General features: G+C 59.4%; 1 protein-coding gene across 1 annotated transcript in view; it reads left to right on the top strand.

Moving 5' to 3' along the window:
- The window catches only part of CPXM2 (carboxypeptidase X, M14 family member 2), a 45165-nt gene that overhangs the window by 5678 nt on the left and 15398 nt on the right, over nt 1-24089 (top strand). The window contains exons 2-6 of the mRNA XM_070432053.1: nt 4077-4175; nt 4971-5080; nt 9124-9263; nt 21403-21487; nt 22776-22926. Coding sequence (XP_070288154.1) covers nt 4077-4175; nt 4971-5080; nt 9124-9263; nt 21403-21487; nt 22776-22926 — 585 coding nt within the window. The remainder of the gene's footprint in view (nt 1-4076; nt 4176-4970; nt 5081-9123; nt 9264-21402; nt 21488-22775; nt 22927-24089) is intronic.

Raw genomic sequence — 24089 nt, 5'->3', positions numbered from 1 at the left:
CAGGGGCCGCGGAGCCTCGCCCGCAGGCTTGCAGTTTCCAGCAATGGCTCTGCCCTCTGCGACCTTCTCAGACCCTCTGGGGTCCGTGGATGGCCACCCCAAGGGCTGATGGGCCCCCCTGGCTGGCGTCCAGCCCACTACTCACGTGGGCACGTGGGCTGGTGGGAGAGCTACGGTACCTTCCGTGTTAACTGAAGACGCTCACGTCACAGATCTTTATGGAACAGTCAATCCTTGCAGGGCATGTGCAGGTATTTGGCACATTTTGTTTAGGATCCAGAGAGAGCGGGGATCAAAATTTTGCTCCACCACCTCGGGCACGTGTGGCTTCTCCAAGCCTCGGGCTGCTCCCGTGGCACGGGAATGGCGGTGAGCACACTTGCCAAGGTGGTGGGGGTCAGGCGGGCACCAGCAGCCTCCCCGTCCTCGGGGGGCCGTTCAGAGGCACCTTCCCTTCAGTTCCCCGGAGTCCCCGGCCAGGCGGCGTCCCAGAGGGCCTGCTCGGCACACAGCCTGTTGTTGGCGCTTCCTCCTCCACGTCTCTGTTCCTGCACGTCATGAAATCACCTCCCAGAGACACGCCAGCTCCAAGGCCTTGTCTCAGGCTGTTTCCAGGCCGAACCCAAACTGAGACCGGCACGTACCAACGGTGCCCGCACAGTGCTGGGCACATCCCCACCCGCTGCTGTTGGGTGGCGGTTCTTTCCTCCAAGAGCTCCTTACTTGGTTGCCAGTTAGAAAGGTGGTGAAGGCTGCATAGAGACCAGGGTGCCCTGGGTTCCTGATGGAGACCACGCCTTCTTCACAAAAGCTCGCCCAGAGGAGGGCAGAGGCTGATGGGGAAGACACAGGGAGGAGGGTCGGGAGGGCTTTTGGTTGATTGATTGGTTGTTTGTTTGGTTGATTGGTTGGTTGAGTCGTTGATTGTTTGGTTGGTTGGTTGGTTGATTAGTTGATTGATTGGTTGATTGGTTAATTGATTGGTTGGTTGGTTAATTGGTTGGTTGGTTGACTGGCTGGTTGGTTGATTGGTTGATTGGCTGATTGGTTGATTGGCTGGTTGGTTGGTTGGTTGATTGGCTGGTTAACTGGTTGGTTGGTTGGTTGATTAGCTGGTTGATTAGTTGGTTGATTGGCTGGTTGGTTGATTTTGGTGTAGCCCTTGTGAAAGGCTTAGAAAATTGCAGTGGTATCTCCATCTCCACCCCAGACCATCCAGGTAACTGAGTAACAGAAGCAAGTACCTCCTCCAACCACTCAGCCTTCTTTCAGGACTCACCTGATCCCCAGGGAGACCTGTTTCCCAGGGAGCTTACTCTCAGACTGGGTGAGGACACAGGCTGTTCCCTCCCCGTCCTGGCCCTTTTGCTAACACTCCCTGGAGCTCGAGTTCGCAGCCACCATAGTTTAGGATTTTCACAGTCACCCTCCCGGCTCTCTCGCGTGAGGTTCTCTGCAGACGAGCATGGGGGTAGGGCTCTAGGAAGCCGTCATCATAGTCTGTCTGATGCCTGAGGTGGCATCTCTGGGACGCTCCTGAGAACCCCTTTGCCTGGGGAAGGCCCCCCTCCTGTGTGGGTTCCAGGAGCCGAGGGCCTGGGCTGAGCCCTTTGCCAGAGAGAGTGCGGACGCTGCCGGGCTGGAATTTCCTGGGGAAATGCAAACATGCAGCGAAGGATTTTTCAGTTCCTGGGTTTGCTACTGTAGCTCCTTGAATAGCGAGGGGAAAAGCCTTTCTTATGAGCCCAGAGCGGTCTATTCATCACCACAGACCAGAATAGACACGGCCGGGGCTGGCAGCTCCATTTGCTACTTTTAAGGAATTCAGCTTTGTCACGCAGCCCAGATGGGGATGTTGATTTAATCTGGCTCCTTCTCTTTCCACTTCGCTCTCCTCTTTCATCTGGACGGACCATGTGTTGCCTTTCTTGCTGGGAAGGACCTGGAGTGGAGTCAGACTCCAGCTCTGCCCGGCTCTGGGGGTGCCCGGGGGGTCTCCCCTCCGAGCCTCAGTGTCCCCACCTGTGACATTACGTTCACGGTCAGCCCCGCCCTCAGGGCACCTGCCAAGACGGGATGCTGTCATCGGTGCGAAAATGCCTCATGATTGTGAGTCACTCTCCACATGCCGGGCCGTTGGTTTTTCAGCAACTGGAATGGTGCTCTGTGATGGGAGGGGCTCCATCATCATATTAATGATGAGCAGACGGAAGCTGTCTTTTTTAAAAAAAATATATTTTATTGATTTTTTACAGAGAGGAAGGAGAGGGATAGAGAGTTAGAAACATCGACGAGAAAGAAACATCCATCAGCTGCCTCCTGCACACCCCCCACTGGGGATGTGCCCGCAACCCAGGTACATGCCCCCGACCGGAATTGAACCTGGGACCCTTCAGTCCGCAGTCCGATGCTCTATCCACTGAGCCAAACAGGTTAGGGCCAGAAGCTCTCTTTTAAAATATATTTTTATTGATGTCAGAGAGGAAGGGAGAGGGGGAGAGAGAGAGAGAGGATCATTGATCGGCTGCCTCCTGCCCCACATTGGGGATCGAGCCCACAACCCAGGCATGTGTCCTGACTGGGAATCTAACCGTGACCTCGTGGTTCATAGGTCGATGCTCCGCCCCTGAGCCCCCGGAAGGTGCCTTGCTCAGTGGTGACCGAGGCAGGCGCTGCCCGGAGCCCTGGGTGTGGGTTACACATTGCTGTTTCCTCCCTGTAACTGCCATCCAGTGACGGGGGGGGGGGGGGGGGGGGGGGCCTGTGCGCCCTGTTTCCTGCCAAGGGGCGGGCCATGGAGAGGTGAAGGGGTCACTGAGGACTCAATTGCTCAGTGCGGTGGCAGCAACTGGAGCTTTGAGAGGGTGGCTGGGCCCTGCCTGTTGTCCCCACGTGTGGGTCCCGGGATGCAGGCGCTCAGGGCGGGAGCACATGTGCCCACATCGGCACCTTCCTCGGATCCCCGGAGCCAAGCAGCATGTTCGGTCCAGGATGGGGACCCGGCGTGTGGGAGGGAGGCTGAGGCTATGGCAGGGACTGAGCTCTGGCCCCCCCTCCCTGGCCCCTGGAGGCTCCGCAGAGAGAAGGAGGCAGGGAACGCCCACATTCTCCCCAGAATCCGCTGTCCCCTCCCCGTGCCCAGCCCGGACCTGAGCGGGCTGCCCACAGCGGTCTCACCCCCTCCCTGTGCCGAGCTCGGGCCTGAGCTGCCTCGTGCCCACAGAGGTCTCCTCCAGCCGTGCCCAGCCCAGGCCTTGGAGAGCCAGGGAGGGAGCAGCCCTCCCGTGGGGAATGCGAGCGCCGGGCCCAGAAGGCCCTGTTCCAGCTCCATGTGATCAGATGGACACGGTGTCAGCCTCTGGGGCCCGGGAGGGTCCAAGGTGCCAGCGGAGAAGGTGCCGCTGCGTGTGACTTGGATGAGCCGGTTCATTTCCCGGGTGTTCACCCAGCACCTTCCTCTGCATTAACAGGGAGCCCCTCAGAGTCTGGCATCCCTGGGGACGGGGAGGGGGAGGGGGACAGAGGTGGGGATGGGGAGGGGGTGGGGGCAGAGGTGGGGAGGGGGAGGGGGCAGAGGTGGGGAGGGGGAGGGGGCAGAGGTGGGGAGGGGGTGGGGGCAGAGGTGGGGAGGGGGTGGGGGCAGAGGTGGGGAGGGGGAGGGGACAGAGGTGGGGAGGGGGAGGGGACAGAGGTGGGGAGGGGGTGGGGGCAGAGGTGGGGAGGGGGAGGGGGCAGAGGTGGGGAGGGGGAGGGGGCAGAGGTGGGGACGGGGTGGGGGCAGAGGTGGGGAGGAGGAGGGGGCAGAGGTGGGGAGGGGGAGGGGGCAGAGGTGGGGACGGGGTGGGGGCAGAGGTGGGGAGGGGGAGGGGGCAGAGGTGGGGAGGGGGAGGGGACAGAGGTGGGGAGGGGGTGGGGGCAGAGGTGGGGAGGAGGAGGGGACAGAGGTGGGGAGGGGGAGGGGACAGAGGTGGGGAGGGGGTGGGGGCAGAGGTGGGGACAGCTGCTCTGAAAAGAGGAGCCCTCGCCCCTGGGAGACCCTCACACACGTGGAAGCGGACGTTTCTCTCTCTTTTTAGGTAAAAATAGCAACAGAAGAGGCGTGAGAACCAAGAGCCCCGAGAAGGCTGCCAGCGACGAGCAGGGCGTCCCAGTGGCCCCCGGGGATGTCAGGGCGGGTAAGCGAGGCCCGTGCCACCCCGGCCGCTGCTGCCGCAGGTTCCGAGAGGGCCGCTGGCGTGGGGCTGCCTCCTCCCAAGCCCCACGCGGGAGGGGCCTTCCCAGCCTCACACTCCTCCAGGCTCCTCGGAGCGGGCGGGCAGGACCCCACAGCCAGGTCCCCGTCACGGCTGAGGGCCCGGGCTCCTGGCTCCCTGCCGGTGGCGGCGTCTCAGGGTCTGTGATGGGGGCTGGAGGGCGCTGAGATAAGGCTGCGATCCCTGCTTTCCCAAGACCCCGAGGGAGCGGGCCCTCTGGGAGCCAGTGGCCTCTGAGCCGGGCAGGCAGCCACTACAAACACCCCCCCCCCCCCCGCCCCCGCAGGAAGCTGCCCCCACACTGTCCATCCAAGGGAACCTGGTCAGCACGGTGAAGGGAAGGACGCCCGTCAGGGCTGCTGGCTTTAGGCTCAGGTTGCGGTGTGTGCGCTGGTCCGGGCGGCCCTGGAGGTGGGCGCATCCCCGGTGGTGCCAGGCGGGGACCAGCTCACACACCCACAGGAGCCCCACGGGGAAACAGCCTAGACCGAGGCGTGGGCAGCCACGGAGAGGGGTGTCCGAGCAGGTCGCCCAGAGTGGAGACTGGCGTGATGTTGGCTGTTGATCGCCAGGATTTACCCAGAGACGCTGGGCTGCCAGAGGGGGGTGCGGCGATGAGGGGAGTTGGGGGGGCGGGGCTGGGGGGGGGGCTTAGAAACCCAGAAACTGGCCTCTCTCCACGTCTGTCCTGGTTGGTCACGAGCCTTGTCCTTCCAGGGTGCCCGCCCCTCGGCCTGGAAACCTTAAAAATCACCGACTTCCAGCTCCACGCGTCCACCGTGAAGCGCTACGGCCTGGGCGCGCACCGCGGGCGGCTCAACATCCAGGTACCGCCGGGGAGGGTCCGGATCGGATCGCACGCCGCTCGCTCTGGCCCTGGCCGCGCCGGCTGGCTGAGCGGGGTCAGGCACCTGCACAACCTTTCACCTGCCCGGGGCCAGCCTGGCTGGTTTGGCTCAGCAGTTAGAGCGTCAGCCTGCGGACCGAAGGTCACAGGTTCGATTCCCGGCCCAGGGCACCCACCTCAGTTGCAGGTCCGTCCTGACCACTTGTCGGGGCACATGCAGGAGGCAGCCAGTCGATGTGTCTCCCTCCCCTTGTGGTCTCTCTCTCTCCCCCCCCCCCCTTTCCCTCTCTCTAAAATACCCGCGGGAGAAACATCCTCGGGGACGGGGCTATAACAGTGAGGTGCGCTGACCCCAGCTCTCACAGGGGAGGCGTTGCTGGCCTCAGCTGAGAGTTGGCCCTGAGACCGGGCGGCGTCTTCTCTGGGGGCTACTGAGTGCAAACAGGCCGCTCATCCCGGCGCCCTCGCCGCCCTGCCCTCGCCGGGCACACGGGAGGCGGAGGCCGGAGGAGGGACGGGTCCGCAGGAAGGTCCCTGGCTGTGCTTGCTGCCCGGCCACCTCTGCACCTCTTTGTCCTTCAGCCCAGGGAGGTCGCTGGGCGGAGGGCACGCTCCTGGCTGCCAGGTCTGCAGACACGCGCCCCCTCCCCCCTCCCCAGCCCTGCAGCGAGAATGGAGTCGGGGGGAGGGAAAGCACTGGGTGCTGGTTGCCCTCACGGGGCCTCTTTTTCCCTCAGTGGCACGTGGCCTGCCCTGAGGCCTCCGACAGAACCTGGCCCCTGCTCACAGGTGTGCGGAGGCAGCTTGGTAGCTGGGCGGGCGGGCTGGCTGTCCCCGCCCTGGGCTCCCTGCCCGCCCGGGGGTACGAGGTGTTAGCCCGGAGCGGATGCTGCAGCCGTGGGAGGGGCTGCAGTGCACAGCCCCGGGGAAGTGATGCGGGCGGCTGGGCTCCTGCCTCCAGAACCAGACTCAGGAAGCCTGGGCTCCAGCGTCTTCCCACATGCCCGCCTGGAACGCGTTTAAAAATCACAGCTCGCCTCCCCTGTGCAGGCGGCAGGCATGCAGGCATGTAGGCGTGTAGGTGTGTGGGTGTGTAGGCGTGTAGGCGTGTAGGTGTGTAGGCGTGCAGGCGTGTAGGTGTGTAGGCATGCAGGTGTGTAGGTGTGCAGGCGTGTAGGTGTGTAGGCATGTAGGTGTGCAGGCATGTAGGTGTGCAGGCATGTAGGCGTGTAGGCATGTAGGCGTGCAGGCGTGTAGGGTGTAGGTGTGTAGGCGTGCAGGCGTGTAGGCGTGCAGGCGTGCCCATGGATGGGGCTTTGTGTGCGAGAAGCACTAAGGCGTCAGGATTGGAAACCGCATTGAAAGGCAGTCGGGCAGGGTGTGAGCGAGGTCCGCCCGCTGCCATATCTGCCCGGTGACCCCTGCAGTGAGGTCAGAGCCGCGGAGACGCTGGGTGCCTGTGGCTGCAGACATGCCCGCAGGAGGACGGGAAGTCGGTTACAGACGCTGAGCCGAGGTTCATGCTGGTGTCAGAGTTCACGTGCGTGGGGACATCCTGGGCGTCGGCCTGCCTGTCCCTCTGCCCCAGGCACCTGCCCCGCTCGCCCAGACGTGGAGCCCACGTGGGCCCTGGCAGGAAGGGGGTGGGCAGCCTCACTTTCTCAGGCATCACCCACCCCCACCCCCACCCCCACCCCACCTGCTTCTCCCGGGGTCCTTCGCACCCAGCGCCTTCTGCCCCGAGGCCTGCCTGCCCGTCAGACCGCCCGGCTGTGGTGGTAGGGGGGGGGGGTGATAGCCACCCTAGGTCTCTGGCCGCACAGAGCCCGCGGGGCTCCCCGAGTGCTCGGCCTGCGCAAGAGGCAGATGGATCACGGTGGGTGGTTCGTTTCCAAACCACGGGACGTCCTGCTCGCCCTGATAGAGAGGTTCTGCCTGCGCCTGGCCGGCAGCGTGCGCGCCAAAAGGCTGGAATGTTGGATGTTTGGGTTTTTATGGGAATCACAGGACCAAATATTTTAAGTCTTGGAAACTTGAAAATGAGCATTCCCGTCATGATTGTGCTGTTTCTACCCTTGAGACGCTCGGCCCTGCAGATTTGGCACAGGATCGGATAACATTTTTTAAATGTAATTTCCTCCCCTAAAACTCCCCTAGCGTCTCCCTGTGCTGGTCTCATGTTCTCGGTTGTCGTTGCTGGAGTCTCCACGTGAGAGCTCGCTCGGAGGGCGTCCTGTCCCCGTCTCACGCAGCGGCTTCTCCTCCAGGCAGAGCGTTCCGTCCCCGAGGCGCCTCCTGGACTCCTTACCCTTCGGTTCCTTTGCTGTGGGCCTGGCCGCCTGTGCTCTCGAGCTGGTCGGGGAGGGGCCGGGCATCTCACTGTTCAGGGGGCTGATACCCCCCGAGCCCGTGTCACCTGTCACGTCACACCTGCCCGGCTCTGCGCACTGGGGCCTCTGTGGTTTGTGGTGTTTTCTTTTGTTGTGTTTTCAGAGAAAAATTTAGGGCTTCTGTGGAGTGAGGGTGGTGACATGGGAATCTTTTCCTTTTTTAAAAAATACATACATTTTGGATCCATTCCCTCTGTTCAGTCCGGACTCACGGTCCCCGTCCAGGCACCTCACAATCTAGATTCAGAGCTTTTTTTTTTTTTTTAAATCTATATATATAAAAGGCTAATATGCTAAGTGTCCCTCCGACCATCCGACCGATAGCTATGATGTGCACTGACCACCAGGGGGCAGACACTCAATGCAGGAGCTGCCATGACACGCACTGGCCATTTATAAAGAAACGGCATCATGGACCTGGTGCCAACAAAGCAACACTCGGCTTCCCCCAAGTGGGACACGGGTCCTGCCTCCGCCTCAGAGCGACAGCCCACCAGATGGCTGCCGAGACCCCAGGGTGCAAAATGTGGCCCACAGCCCAGCCCAGAAAGGATGGCTGTGGGCACCAGGTAATGATGTCACGTAGCAACACTTGGCTTCCTCTCCCTAGTGACAACTAGCCTCCTTGCAGTTTCTTCAGCCCAGGAACACGACTTGCTCTATAGCCAGGTGCAAACATTTTACACTGTAACCAAATGTCTGTGAAGCGTTTTCCCGTGCCTCATCTCATGTGATCCTCACAGAAGTCCTGGGGTAGGTAGACATGAGACTTGGTGGAATCCTTTCTTTTTTCATTAGCCAGAAAACAGAGATTTAGAAAGCTTGGAAACTTGACCCGACTGAAAAGAAGTAAGAAATGGTGGACCTTGAAAGTGACTTCAGGTTTTCTCACTGCACAGAATATAGTCAAACACGGCTACAGTTAAATATTTTACCCTTTGTTCTCCCTGCGTGATCTACAATAATAATCGGCTTCGTGTTGATATTTACTGCTGTGTTGCTGACAATTACCTGAAAGAGAAGTTGGGGTGCTTCACTGGGCTGGAAAAGTTTAGCTGCATCAGAAAGCAGGTCTAGTTAAGCAAGTTTGTTCTATGTCTATAAAAGGCTAAGTTGACTCGTGCATGCGCGGTACATATAAAGTTCTCGCTGGTGCCAGTTCCACGTGTGTGTGTGTGTGTGTGTGTGTGTGTGTGTGTGTGTATGTTTCCATCTGTCATTGTTGATCGTGGATTTGGTTGACACTCCTATTATAGAGAAAGGGCAAATAGCGATATTAACATATTTCTTCTAATTCCCTTTCTGTGCATGAATTCATGCACCCGGCCACTAGTTTTAAATATATTTTAATTGCTTTCAGAGAGGAAGGGAGAGGGAGAGAGAGATAGAAGCATCAATGATGAGAGAGAATCACCTATGGGCTGCCTCCCGCACGCCCCCCACTGGGGAGGGAGCCCACAACCCGGGCCTGTGCCCTGACCGGGAATCGAACCGTGACCTCCTGGTTCATAGGTCGACGCCCAACCCCTGAGCCACGCCGGCCGGGTTCCAGTTTTAATTCTCACAGAGACACCCTGCCCGGCCAGGAGCTGCCGCCTTGGGCCTTTGTGAAGAGCACATCTGCTTCTCTCAGGCAGGTGTCAGCGAGAACGACTTCTACGACGGGGCGTGGTGCGCGGGCAGGAACGACCTCCACCAGTGGATCGAGGTGGACGCCCGGCGGCTGACCCGGTTCACGGCCGTCATCACGCAGGGGAGGAACTCGCTGTGGCTGTGAGTGCGGCACTGTGCTGTGGGCTCCGCGCCTGGGCCTGAGGTTCCGGGTGTGGACAGGCAGGGACAGGGAGGCGGCTGGCGGTGGGTGGGCAGGTGGCTGGCGGTGGGCAGGGAGGGGTCAGGCAGGGGGCATTAGAAGAGAAGGACCTTGGAGGGTGGGGAGGAGGCTGGGTGCTGTGGACTCAGGTCCCCCTGGGAAGGTGCATCTCTTAGAATGATACCCCCCCCCCCCACACACACACACACAGGAACGGGGAGTAGGACCCCGCCCCCCCGGCAGGTTAGGCTGAGTGACACAGGTGCGGTTAGCACCATGCAGGTTAGGCAGGTGGCTGCTGTCTCGGGTCCGTGGTGGGTTGTTGCCCGACTGGTGGCCTGAACACAGGCTGAGGAGGAGCTGGGCCGAGCAGAGAGTGACAGGTGACAGGTCCCTCCCAGGCACCGTCCTGGGAAAGTGTGGCTCTCCCAGACTCTGGGGAGCAGGACTGGGGCCTGGCAGGTTCCTGAATGAAGGGTCGCTGGAGGAGTTGCAGAGGCGAGGGCCAGGCCAGTGGGAGGCTGGGGACGGGGTGGGAGCCCACTTCTCAGAACCAGCTTGCGGGCAGGGCCGGGTCAGTGACGGTGACCTGAGAGCGATCCCAGGAGAGGTGGCCACAGCCCCTCAAAACTCTCTGCAGCCTGGTCCGCGCACACGTGGGGTAGTATCCCGGTTCGGTCCGCGCACACGTGGGGTAGTATCCCGGTCCGGTCCGCGCACACGTGGGGTCGTATCCCGGTCCGGTCCGCGCACACGTGGGGTAGTATCCCGGTCCGGTCCGCGCACACGTGGGTAGTATCAGCTGTAAAGGAAGGGAATTCTGACACCGGCTACAATGCAGAGGAACTGTGAGGACATGGCGCTAAGTGCAATAGCCGTCACACAGGACAGACACTGTCCGAGTCCACTCACAGGGGCTCCGAGAGAGTCAGATCCTAAAACAGGAAATAGAGGGGCGGCTGCCAGGGGCCAGGGAGGGGATGGGGAGTTACTGTTTGAAGGGTATGGACTTTCACGTTGGGGTGATGGAATGTTCCGGAGTTGGAGGTAGGGGATGGTTGCACAACACTGTGAATGTACTTACTACCACTGAGTTGTACCCTTAAAAATGGTTAAATTCAGCCCAGCCAGTGTGGCTCAGTGGTAGAGCATTGACCTATGATCAGGAGGTGAGGGTTCAATTCCCAGTCAGGGCACATGCCCGGGTCGCAGGCTTGATCCCCAGGAGGGGGGCGTGCAGGAGCAGCGATCAATGATTCTCTCTCATCATGGATGTTTCCACCCTTCTCTCCCTCTCCTTCCTCTCTCACATCAGCACAAACATGTTTTAAAAAACGGTCACAATCATAGGTTTTATGGTATGTACACTTTATTATAATAAGTGAAAATGCAAGTGCAAATGCCTCCCTCCTCCCCCAAAGAACCTCTCCACACCAACCCGGGGCTGGAGGCGGCGTCCGTATTTCCCGTCATATTTCGGGTGCGATTATGCTGTTTTTAACGGAGCACATACCCGGGACATTTTCCTGCTGCTCCTCCGACTTCACAATGGTCATTTCTAACAGCCTGTCACTCCACAGCCAGGTCTCCGTCCCACAGTCACCGGTCATTTTGCAAGAAGACTTTTCCTCCTTTTTTGTTGCTTTGAGTTTTTCCTTCACAGGCCTTTCCAGGGCTGGGACCACCCGCGCCTTTGGGCGGCACTGGCTCACGTGTGTGCTGTCCGTGTGGCACGTCTTTATCGAGTTGCTTGGCGGTAGCTCTTACGCGTGTGCTTACACCTGCCAGTCTTCCCCCTGCTGTGCGCCTCTCTCTAATTGGTGGCTCGTTGCCATGACGATTGTTCTCACTATTCAGATTCCAAAAGGCAAGAGTTTTGAAAAAAAGAAAGAGAAAGAAAAAAGTTGAGTTGCTCCAGGAAAAGGGGCGGTTGGACGGTGAGGCCGGTTGAGACCGTCAGAGGACGGTGCGGGGGACTGTGCGTTAACGCTGGGTATTGACCTGCGGCGGGAGCGGCCGGCGGTCTGGCTGTGATTGGATTAGGGAGCGGCCGGCGGTGGGGCTGTTACTGGATTCAACAGCAGGCAGCTCACTTTCCGTTCCAGCTGAAACGCGAGAGGGTTTGGCTGGAGGAGACATCGCAGCGGAACGCGGTGTTTCTGGGCTCAGCCGAGGACAGGAGCCTCCGAGGGGGCGAGGGGTAGGGTTGCTTTTAAGAGGCGGCTTGTTTTTTTAAACGTCTAAATGCATTTCAAGTCCAATTATTCTTCAAGGACAATGCACAGGAGGCTGGAGCGGTGCCGTCTGAGCTCCTGGAATAGGACCGTCTGCACTCAGGACGGAGTAACCAGCAGGACGAGGGTGCGTTCTGCCATCTGAGCCTTTTCCCGGAGGCGTGAGTCATGCTGGAGGCGTAGGGAGCTAGTCCAGTGCGACCCTAACACAGGTCAGCAGGAGCGGCCACCGCGTCCCGACAGCGAAGAGGACAGCGTCGTCCCTCTGTCCCTCCCCCACGCTGTGCTCATGCTGTGCCCAGTATGGGCATCTATGGTACTTTTTAAAAAATCTATTTCAGAAAGGAAGGGGGAGGGAGAGCGCGAGAAACATCGATGATGAGAGAGAATCACTGATCGGCTGCCTCCTGCACTCCCCTCACAGGATGGAGCCCACAACCCGGGCCTGTGCCCTGACCGGGAATCGAACCCTGACCTCCTGGTTCACAGGTCGACCACTGAGCCACACTGGCCCGGCTTCTTTGGCCTTATTTAGAGAAGTACTTTTCAAGCTTTATCTTTAGCCACAGAGCTGTCCTTTCGATAAAGTCTTTCTTGGACACACTCAGAGGATACGGACGAGTGAGGCTGCTCTGTGTGAATCCCAGATGTCCACAGGCCCGCTGGCACCAGCAGCGCACACGCTGAGGCGGGATTGAGGGGGAGGGGGTGCAGGAGAGCTGTCCCCAGGCCCGGATACGGGCGGGAAGCAGGTCATGAGGCTTAGCCACGGCCGCGACCAGTTCCTAACGAAGAGGGTGAAACACTCCAGGGTTCATGAACAAAATGTAGCTGTTTCCATGATGTTGAATATTTATGTTTTTCACTGATAAATGCCCTCCCCACTGATTGCAGTTTAGCGAAACGTGAGTGTGCTAATCAGAGCCGTCTTCCATCCCCTGCCTTTGAAGCGTTTGTCAGGCGGGTGAGTGTTGGAAGGATCCGTTACAATGTGATGAAGGAGAAGTTAGTCCCTTCGCCCGAGCTGAGCGGATGCTCCCAACGACTGGGACCAAGCACAGGCAGTTAAAAACGCCCGAATGTTTCCCCTTTTAGTTGTTCTGTAAACAAACGATCATCTCTTGAGAGTCTGCACACGTGGCCTCAATGCGAGGGGGCAGGTTTGCCTGCTGAGGGCTGGGGAGGTCGGCGAGTTGGCTGGATGTTTAGAAAGCATTTGGGCCCTGGCGGTGTGGCTCAGTGGGTGGGCATCGGCCCACGCACCCAGAGGTCACCAGTTCGACTCCCGGTCAGGACACATGCTCCAGGTTGAGGCTCAATCCCCAGTCGTGGGCGTGCGGGAGGCAGCCAATCCATGTTTTGCTCTCACATCAACGTTTCTCTCTCCCTCTCCCTCTCTCTCTCTAAAATCGATTATCAAAAGCAAACCCCGCAGCCCAGGTTCTAGCCCAGGGGCGGGCAAACTTTTTGACTCGAGGGCCACAATGGGTTCTTAACCTGGACCGGAGGCCGGAACAAAAGCATGGATCGAGTGTTTGTGTGAACTAATACAAATTCAAAGTAAACATCATTACATGAAAGGGCACGGTCTTTTTTTTTTTTAGTTTTATTCATTTCAAACGGGCCGGATCCGGCCCGCGGGCTGTTCTAGAACCTTCTACATATCGTCTTCTGACTTTGCCTTTAGAAGAGAAAGGCAGTTGGCTAATTTGCAAGCGATGAGTGAGGCTGTGCCAGGAGCTGGGAGCTGGGAGCTCGGAGGGAGCAGGGAGGGAGCCGGGAGGGAGCCAGGAGCCAGGAGGGAGCTGGGAGGAAGCTGGGAGCCGGGAGGGACCCGGGAGGGAGCCGGGAGCCAGGAGCCAGGAGCTGGGAGCCGGCAGCCAGCCCGGCCCGAGGAGGAGCGTGGCCCCGTTTGCAGTGGGATCTTAGCAGAGGCTCCGAGTGTGGCTTCCCCTCGGGAGCTCTGAGGGCGACGGAAGGGAGTGGACGAGGCACAGACCCCGGAGGAAGACAAGGCCAAAGCCAGGCCTGTTTCCGGGTCCTTTCGGAAGGCGGCTGTGCTCACAGGAGAGGCCGTGCCCAGGAGGCAGGTCCCTGGGGGCACGGGTGGTGGTGGGACGTGGGGCTGACACGGGAAGGGGCTCGCGTGGCAGGAGGAAGCGTCCTGATCCCCCGAGATGCTAAAGGCGGGGACTAATTCTGGGGATTCTGAGCCCTCACACCAGGGGCTTGTATTCCTGGTGGAGGAGGCGGCGGGTCCTCTGCAGACATGAGCCCCGCAGGTTGGAGGGGGCGGCGGTTGGACACAAAGAGGCTCCATCCTGATGCAGGGAGGGCTCCCCGACTCTGAGCCAAGGACTGGAGTGGCCCCACTGGCACTGTTGGTGCTGGTCCACCGGGGGGCGGTAGAGAGGCTGGCAGTGCCCTGGAGGCGGGTCCGGGGACCAGGGCCTGGTGGGAGCCAGGGCTGGTGGGGAGGAGTCAGAGCCAGAGGCTGGTCCCCTGGGACTGAAGGGCAGGGTCAGGGAGATGAGGCTGTGGAAGTGGGTGGGGAGGACGTGGCCATCGAGGACTCCGTGGGCAGCAGAGGGGCCGCCTGGGGTCGGGAGGCCATGGGCGGGGTCAGAGGGCAGCAGACGCCTGGGAATGTGGAGGCTGCAGGGCTGGCCGCTCAGCGCTGTGCCTGCGGGGGGAATCCCCGGACACGCTGGACCCTGGCTCAGGCGGGGGTGGGGAGGTGGAGGGGGGGGGTCGGGGGGTAGGGGGCAGCTGGGAGACGGTGGGTCTGAGCGAGGAGGGGTGGCCGAGAGAAGGGGCAGCGCCAAGTGAAGCAGCAGCGGGGGATGCGGGTCCAGAGGCCGGGGGTGGCGATGGTGCCTTCCCTTCCGGCTGGAGTCCCGCCCGGTGGCCGGGGTCTGGGTCCCCCGGGAGAAGGGTCCCAGGGCTCCTCTCTCTTCAGCTCCACCTGGTTCCCCTCCCAGGGGACGGATCCGGGCCTTCCTCATCCCTGGTGGGGTCTGGGCCCCCGCACAGCAGGGCCGGGCGGGGTCCAGGAGCCCGGAGGAGGCCAGGCCGCCCTGGAAGCAGGGCTCGTGGAGGCAGCTGGGGGGAGGCGTGTTTTCATGCTGCGGCTCCTGTTTTTGACGAAATGAATGTCGGCGCCTCTCGGGGCTGGAGAGCCTGTTTCCAGGCTCCTCTCGAGCCCCGTTGAGAGCTGTCAGTTTGGAGCTGGCGGTTCGGCACCAAACGGAGAGGCTGTAATGAAAACATCTCCAAGTTCAAGTAGAAGGCCAGCGAGCAATCGCTGCTCCGTGTCCTGCTGCCTCTCAGCGATGCAGGGAAAGTGATTTAGAGGTACAGACGCTCTCGGCTCCAGCCTCACGGCCCGCCTTGGTGTCAGGGCGCCCGCGACCAAGGAGTGGGCTCTCGGGGGAAATTCTCTAAGGCAGCGGTTCTCCACCTTCCGGCCCTTTACATACAGTTCCTCATGTTGTGACCCAACCATAAAGTTATTTCGTTGCTACTTCATAGCTAATGTTGATACTGTTATGAATTGTAATGTAAATATCTGATATGCAGGATGGTCTTAGGCGACCCCTGTGAAAGGGTCGTTCGACCTCCAAAGGGGTCTCGACCCACAGCTTGAGAACCGCTGCTCTAAGGGAAGCAGCTCGAGAATTCCCTCCTGGGTGATGCTTCCTGCTGTGTCCAGGGCCCTGGACTCCTGGTCTGACTCCCCGGAGACATACTGGACACACGGCCTTTCTTTCACCTGGTGGAGGGGCTCCCTCGCAGTGGGCCCCCGCCCCGGCTTAGCTCCCCTAGGCTCCCACTCCTTGACCCACAGGTCCTGTGTGGACTGGCTCCCTCTGCTCTCTGACCTCATGCCCTTTGCCCTCCTGGCCCAGGAGCCTCCTCTTTATTCTGCGGATAAGCAAGCCCCTCCTGCCCCAGGCCCTTTGCACCTGCCATTCTGTCGGCCTCAGGCTCAACCCTCCCGGAATGCAGAGGCTTCCTTCCAAACCCACTCCCAGTGGCGCCCTGTCCTCGCGGGCTTCAGCGGAGCCCTCTGTGTCTGTGTGTCTGTGTGTCTTTCTGTACTTGCCCTGATGGATGTCACCCTCCGGGAGCAGCAGGGCCTGGCTCACGTTGGCCTCTGGGTCGCCAGCGCCGGAGGAGTGCCCTGCGCAGGGAAGGTCTCCAGCTCTGTCGCTGCTGACTCTGCCCTCTCCAGGGGCCGGACCTCAGCCCCGCCAGCCCAGGGCCTCCCGAGCGAGACTGGATTCCGAGCTTCCTGGCCGCACGCCTCGGTTTCTTCACCTGTAAAATGGAGGTGATAGTGCCTGTCGCATAGGATCACCGTGGGGTTCAATGAGTTACTGCCACGTCTGGCCGTTAAGAGAGCCCTTGGCACACGGCGAGCCCCTGAAGAGCCGGCCGCGGCCACTGTTTTGTTAGGATTCCTTCCCTTTTGTGGGGGCTGCTCACAGGCCAGCCCCCCCCTTTCCTCTCCAGCCAGTGCTCTTGGCGTGTCCACACCACGCTCCCTCCTCTCCGAGGCCCTGCTCCCGCCACTGGTAGGGCTTTAGCTGGGAGGCTGTGTAGGGGCTGGTCCCCGGGGTCCTCCCACCTCCCAGGCCTAGCGTCCTGGGCCCAGAGGCACACAGGAAGCCCGGGCGCCGGACACAGCACGTGCTGGGTGAGCCGTGGTGAGTCATTCACAGGGCGTCCCGCCACACCCGCCCCCTCCCCCAGCCCCAGCCCCAGCCCCCTGCAGGGCACCTCCAGCCCCCAGGGGGCCCCGGAGAGAATGAGGATGGAATCGGTCACGTTGCTTCTGGGAAGTAGATCCTGACATTTTGCCAAAACCCTCCGGGGCCACATCTGAGTGTCGCTGACGTGAGCTTGGCTCGCGGGAACTTTCCACATGAACCACGCTGGCTCCCCCGCCGGGTGCTGGGCGGTTGCCGTGGCTCCGGGATGCTCCCAGGGCTCCGAGGGCGCCTCCCCGTGCGTCCCCGCGTGTGGATGAGGAAACTGAGGCGTGGAGAGCGCCCCGACGCTTCCTCTGATGTCCTCCTTTGCCTCGAACCCTGAACCCCGGGAGTGGGCTTGCGTGCCCTGCGTCGGAGCACATGCTGGGCGGGGGCCAGGGTCACGGCAGGGCCGCCCAGGGCCGCCCTCCCCACCTCCCCATCGGACACAGCAGGCGGGGTAGCCGGGCCCCAGGGAGTGCAGAGCCGTCGTTCCTTTCCAATCTGGAGGAAAGACGGCTTTTAGGGCTGAAGGAAACTTTCGCGTCCAATGCAGCAGAGTCAGCTTCACACCAACAGTCAGGGGACAGGCTTTTACCAGTTGCCATGGACGGAGGGCGGGTGGCCGGCAGAATAGTGGCCCCCAGGAGAGAGACCAAGATGGCGGCATAGGTAAACACCGGAGACTGCTGCCGCAAACAACCACTTCAAAAATACAACTAAAAGATGGAACAGACATCACCCAGAACCACAGGAAGGCTGGCTGAGGAGAGACTCTTCAACTAGAAGGAGAGAGAACAGCAAACCCAGGCTCAGAGGAGGCGCAGTGTGGAAAATATAAAGGTGCGGAGGAGCGCGCGCAAGGCGGGCTGGTGGCTGAGGGCGCGGTTGTCGTTTTCAATCAGGAGGGAGTCTCAGACTCTGAGCTCCAGATCCGGGTGCGTCTCTAGGGACTCAGACTCAGACGGGAGAAGCGGGATTGTCCAGCATCAGTTGGAATGTGAGGGCAGCTTTCTCTCCGAGGTTTGCAGCGGTTGCCGGGGTTCTGAGAAGCAGAGCCTCTGGGAACGGGACTGAGAGCAGCCATAACTGCTCCCTCCACCCGCCCTGTTGATCCTGCCCCGCCCAAGCCCTGCGCACAGGCATTTGCCGATCGCCTCAGGCAAAGGCTAGATTAGCACCTCTCCAGAGGACAGAAGTTTTCCCGTGGCAGACACAGCTGATTCTCACAGCCAGTTGGCCTGGTGGTCAAATCCCTCTAGTATTAACTACAACAATCAAGGCTTAACTAGTACAAGACTGCGCACAAAGACTACAAGGGGGTGCACCAAGAAAGCATAAAAAATGCGGAGACAAAAAAACATGACAGAAATGGAGGATATAGAGCTAAAAAACGCAATTTTGAGGGCTTGCAATAATGTGCTAGAAGCTGCCAATAAACTTGATGAGAGCCTCACGAAATCTAATGAGACCATCGATGCTATGATAAAGAACCAACTAGAAATTAAGCATACACAGACTGAAATAAAGAATATTATACAGACTCCCAGCAGCAGACCAGAGGAGCACAAGAATCAAGTCAAAGATTTGAAATGCGAAGAAGCAAAAAACACCCAACTGGAAAAGCAAAATGAAAAAAGAATCCGAAAATACGAAGATAGTGTAAGGAGCCTCTGGGACAGCTTCAAGCGTACCAACATCAGAATTATAGGGGTGCCAGAAGATGAGAGACAGCAAGATATTGAAAACCTATTTGAAGAAATAATGGCAGAAAACTTCCCCCACCTGGTGAAAGAAATGGACTTACAAGTCCAGGAAGTGCAGAGAACCCCAAACAAAAGGAATCCAAAGAGGACCACACCAAGACACATCATCATTAAAATGCCAAGAGCAAATGACAAAGAGAGAATCTTAAAAGCAGCAAGAGAAAGAGACTCAATTACCTACAAGGGAATACCCATACGACTGTCAGCTGATTTCTCAACAGAAACTTTGCAGGCCAGAAGGGAATGGCAAGAAATATTCAAAGTGCTGAATACCAAGAACCTACAACCAAGATTACTTTATCCAGCAAAGCTATCATTCAGAATTGAAGGTCAGATAAAGAGCTTCACAGATAAGGAAAAACTAAAGGAGTTCATCACCACCAAACCAGTATTATACGAAATGCTGAATGGTATCCTTTAAGAAGAGGAAGAAGAAAAAGGTAAAGATACAAATTGTGAACAACAAACATGCATCTATCAACAAGTGAATCTAAGAATCAAGTGAATAAATAACCTGATGTACAGAATGAACTGGCGATTATAATGAATCAGGGACATAGAAAGGGAATGGACTGACTATTCTTGGGGGGGAAAGGGGAATGGGAGATGCGGGAAGAGACTGGACAAAAATCATGCACCTATGGATGAACACAGTGGGTGAGGAGTGAGGGCGGAGGGTGGGGGGGGGGAACTGGAAGGAGGGAAGTTATGGGGGGGAAAAAAGAGGAACAAATGTAATCTGAACAATGAAGATTTAATAATAATAACAAAAAGAATAGTGGCCCCGAAAGGTGTCAGCATCCTGGCTCCAGGACCTGTGAGCAGGTGTCGCATGGCAAAGGGGACTCCTCCCGCTGCACGGCCCCGGGTAATAGTTAATCCGCATTATTAACTGTAATAAATGCGGATTTTGTAATAAAAGAAAACAGGATAATTTCAAGAGAAACATCAGAAGTGCTTTGTTCAAAGTAATGTCCATCGCTAGCTACACATTCCCCCATCTTTCAGGTAATTTGTGGAGACCGTCCCAATAGAACTTTTCTTGTTTTGAGGCAAATCATTCGGACACCGAATTTCCCACTCCTTCGTAGGCTTTGAAGTGCTGCTCAGAACATGCGTGTGCCATCGATCGGAACAAGTGGCCATTGGAGGGGCAATGCAACGAAACAGCACACATGTCACATCGCATATACGTCAACATGTGTGTAACTCCATCGATTGAAAAGATGCGCATTATTCACCGGTGCCCTGGTGTATGCGTGTCCCCCTAAGGCAGTGCTGCCCTCTCTGCGTGCTGGTTGCTCTTTGTTGCCGGTCCACAGCTCTGTTCTTTCCGTTGGAGGTGTCCTGTGCTTGCTGGCAGACCTACCGCTGGTTTAAACCATGCGTGTGTGTGTGCGTGCGTGCGTGCGTGCGTGTGTGTGCGTGTGCGTGTGTGCGTTTAGTGCAGCTGGGACCTAGTTATACCGCAAGCATTCAGTCCGCCGCTGTGTTGACGGAGGACGTTTCTGGGTTTTATTCAAACCACGTTTGCATCGGTCTAAACCATCGCAATGTGTTCCAGATGTTTCCTTTGCAGCCACCTCCTCTCATCCTCATCTGGAGGCCGACTGGCTGGGGGGAAGTGTGGTGTCTCCTCCACGGGTGGGGCTGTGTGTGGTTGGGGTGGGTTTCGCGTGGAGCAGGGAGCCGGCTGGGGTCCCCGAGCCCCTCCGTCTTCTGCCTCAGCAAGTCGCTGACACAGAAGCTCGGGGCTGCGCTGCTGCCGGCTGAAAGCTCCAGCCACAGGGAATTAAACGTCAAGGTGGTTTTGTGATGTGGAAGCTTCTCTCCGAGGGAAGTGGAAAAGCCACAACGGGCTGGAGATTTCAGACCTTCCCGAGGACCAGGAGACGGGGGAAGGCGGGCGTGAGAGCTGGGATCTGGGAAGCCAGCTTCTGACAGGATGTCAGGGACGCATCCCGGGGGCGTGGGGGGAGCGGGTGGCTTTCCTGTGAGATGGGGCTGCGTCCACCCACCCGCCCTGCCCGCACCCTCCCGGCCACACGCGGATCTTTGTCCTCACGTGACGTCCAGGCTACACCCGTTTCTCACTAACCTGGGACCTGCGCGAAGAGCTCACGTGCGACGCTGCTTTGCGGTCCCAGGGGCGGGCAGGACGCGGGTGGGGTCGCAGCCTCAGGGTTCGGAGCAGCGCGGAGCACAGGCCACGGGGCAGCTGGGATTTTCTGTGGCGAGAACTTCAGGCCACTTCCATCCTCCCTCGGGGTGACCGATGTCAGATAGCCCCCCATCACCACGATGACCCACCGCCTTCGTTGGAATTGAGATTTAATTAACTGACACTTCCTTTTTTTAAAGAGTAATGTTTCTCTTTTTTAAAATATTTTTTTTTATTGATCTCAGAGAGGAAGGGAGCGGGAGGGAGGGAGAGAACCAACAATGATGAGAGAGACTCATGGATCGGCTGCCTGTGCACGCCCTCTACTGGGGACTGAGCTCAAACCCAGGCATTTGGCCCGACCGGGAATGAACCGTGACTTCCTGGTTCATAGGTCGACGTTCAGCCACCGAGCCACGCTGGCTGGGCCAGGGCTTCACTTCTCTGTGGCTGCACCAGGCCATCGCCATCGCGAAGGCGCAGAGCGTTGAGCTTGAACGTCAGCACAGGCCCATCTGATGAGGTGCGAGGTCTTAGTGATGTAGAGGCTGTCAGGGACGGGAGAGGAGGAGGAGCCCCTGGGACACATGGAGTGGGATGTGCCAAGGCCCTGAGGCACCGAGAGTGTGATCAGGATCAGGAACCGAGAGGACAATCACAGGAAACAAGGCACCAGGGGCCTGGAGGCCACGGTGAGGGTGATCATGCTCACGTGACAGTGGTAGTGAGCGGGGGTAGCGAAGCATCTCATTAGAAGAGCTGTCCATGAAAAACTGCTGTCTGTTTCCATTCAAGAAAGCTCAGTGCTTCTATGATCCCCATGTTCTATGAATAAACTGTGGCCTGGATGGTCAGTGACCTGGCCCAGGTCTCGGGGAGGGCACGCCTGCTCTGCTCACCACTGCCCTTCTGCGTGGAAGGGGAGAGCATTTGACAGTGTGTGGCTCCGTGGCTGAGCGTTGAGCTGTGAACCAAGAGGTCACGGTTCGATTCCCATCAGGGCACAGGCCCGGGTTGTGGGCTGCATCTCCAGTGTGGGATGTGCAGGAGGCAGCCGGTCCATGATTCTCTCTCATCATGGTGTTTCTATCTCTCTTTTCCTCTCACTTCCTCTCTGACATCAATACAAAATATTTTTAAAATAAGTAAGTGTTGGGTCCCCATGACATTTTATTTCCTCTCAGGAGCGACTGGGTGACCTCCTACAAGGTCATGGTGAGCAACGACAGCCACGCGTGGGTCACAGTGAGGAACGGGTCAGGGGACGTGGTGAGTCTCCCCCGGGGCCCTCGGTGCCGCTGGGGGCTCTGCAAGGCGGGCGGGTGTGCCCCGTATGTGCCCCACGTGTGCCCCGTATGTGCCCCACGTGTGCCCTGTGTGTGCCCCGTGTGTGTGCCCCGTGTGTGCCCCGGGTGTGCCCCACGTGTGCCCCAGGTGTGCCCCGTGTGTGCCCTGGGTGTGCCCTGTGTGTGCCCCATGTGTGCCCTGTGTGTGCCCCGTGTGTACCCTGTGTGTGCCCCGTGTGTGCCTCGTGTGTGCCCTGTGTGTGCCCCGTGTGTGCCTCGTGTGTTCCCTCGGTGTGCCCTGGGTGTGTCCTGTGTACCCCATGTGTGCCCCATGTGTGCCCCGTGTGTGCCCCGTGTGTGCCTCGTGTGTGCCCTGGGTGTGCCCTGGGTGTGCCCCGGGTGTGTCCTGTGTACCCCGTGTGTACCCTGGGTATGTACTGTGTGTGTCCCGTGTGTGTCCTGGGTGTGCCCTGTGTGTACCCCGTGTGTGCCCCGGGTGTGCCCCGGAAGTTTGCTGATTTTCTGCCAACTCAGGGCACCCACAGCTCTGATGGGTGACGCCCCCTCCGTGCCTGGAAGCGCAGCACCGAGTGGCCTCGTCCAGGGCTCATGTAGGGCTCAGTCGTCCAGTCACAGGTCAGCCCTGGAAGTGGGGGCCCTTGGCCACGCCCCCCAGCTGTTCATTCAGTTGTGACCGATCCCTGACTTGCTTCAATGGCCACAATCTTTCGGCCCAGGATCGGCTCCAGGGGGGCCAGTCTGACCACGTCCGCCTCTCCCTCGGGTCCGCTAGCTCCTGACCGGCGTCCAGTGTCCCGCACGACCCGAGCGTGGCCTCCCTTTCCCTTCTTACCCCCCACGCACGCCCGTGTTCCCGAGAGTCAGCGGTCCTCCCTCTGCGCCCGTCTCGGCCCCGTGCCATCACTGCTGCTTCTCTCGGGAGCCCGCCCTTCCCTGCAGCCCTGCACACTCTGCCTTCGGGCCATTCACACGCACCGCACCCTGAGCCGCCGGGTCCTGTCCTCTGGGAGCCCAGCGCTCTGAGGCTGTCCCCCTGCCGTGGCCCTAGTGGTTTCGGCGGGGACATCTCAGTCCCCCACCCCCGCCCAGGAAGGGGCTTCCTGCGGGCAGGGCCCAGCTGATCGGCTCTCCCCACCCCCCCCTCGATGCCAGCACGCGTGTGGAGCTCCTCAGGGAGGCCTGGGTGAGGGAGGGAGTCGTTACCCCTGACCCACCAGCGCTGACAGTGGTCCCTCCCCCTGTGTGAGCAGGTGTTTGAGGGGAACAGTGAGAAGGAGGTCCCCGTCCTCAACGAGCTGCCAGTGCCCATGGTGGCCCGCTACCTCCGCGTCAACCCGCAGTCCTGGTTCCAGGACGGGAGCATCTGCCTGCGGCTGGAGGTCCTCGGCTGCCCGCTGCCCGGTGAGCGTGCCCCCCGTGCCCCTGAGGTGCCCCCAAAGGGGAATCAAATAGACCAGGGGTTGAGCATCGACCAATGAACCGGTTCGATTCCCAGTCAGAACACAGGCCCGGGATGCGGGCTCCATCCCCAGTGGGGGGCATGCAGGAGGCAGCTGATCCATGATTCTCTCTCATCAGTGATGTTTCTATGTCTCCCTCCCTCTCTGAGATCAGTTCAGAAGGTCTGGGCTGGTCAGGGACCACGTTTGGTGGCATGAACCAGGACTCACTGCTCGGATACCGCCACGGCCCTGCCCCCACAGCTGTCCGTCCAGCCACTTGGGTCAAACCGACACCTGCTGCGGCCACAGCCTTGCCGTGTGGTCCCCGGCCCGGGGCACCTGTTCTCTCCAGTTGGAGGGAGACCTGAGCTGGCAGGGCCCCTGGCTGTGTCCTCCAGGTGGCGTTTAAAGGGGAAAGCCACCCGGCTGGTGTGGCTCAGTGGTTGGACATTGAACCAGGCGGTCACAGTTTGATTCCCGGTCAGGGCACAGGCCCGGGTTGTGAGCTCGATCCCCAGAAGGGGGAATGCAGGAGGCAGCCGATCCATGATTCTCTATCTCATCGCTGTTCTCTTTCCCCTCTCCCCGCCTCTCTCCACTCCTCACTCCTCCGGCCTCCCCTTTCTGCTGAGTGCTGTGTGGTTTTGTGATTACAGAAGCAATACAGGCTTATACAGTCACAGGCAGGAAGGCACCAGAAAGTCCATTTATACGGAGGGAGTCGATTCAAGAGCAGACAGGTCCTCTGCAGACCCCGGAACCCCAGGCCCCAGAGGCGAGCACTGTCAACACCTCCTGACTATGCTATTGGGGCGCTTCCAGCCCAGCACCAGCTCCCCAGCTCCCCCTCGAGTAGTGGGTGAGGGGGCCCTTCATCGTGTGACGGGAAGTCCAGGGAAACTGGCTCCAGCGTTGGTTCACGCGTTCGCTCCTGGTGTTTTGGGGGTTCTCTCTGGCCTGTGCCCGGGAGAGATTCTCACTCACTCCTCTGCTGTGGCGTGGAAGTCCTTCCCTCCAACCTGCAGCAGTAACAGTGGCCCGGGATGCGATGCTCCGATTGGCTCAGACCCGTCACGTGGGCCCCGGGAGCTGGGGGTGTGAGGCCTGTTTCTGAGAATGGAG

Source organism: Myotis yumanensis, unplaced genomic scaffold (assembly GCF_028538775.1).
Source record: "Myotis yumanensis isolate MYYU_CA2020_CCGP unplaced genomic scaffold, mMyoYum1.0.hap1 SCAF_13, whole genome shotgun sequence".
Classification (NCBI taxonomy): Eukaryota; Metazoa; Chordata; class Mammalia; order Chiroptera; family Vespertilionidae; genus Myotis; species Myotis yumanensis.
This window is presented reverse-complemented; position numbering and strand designations above follow the sequence as displayed.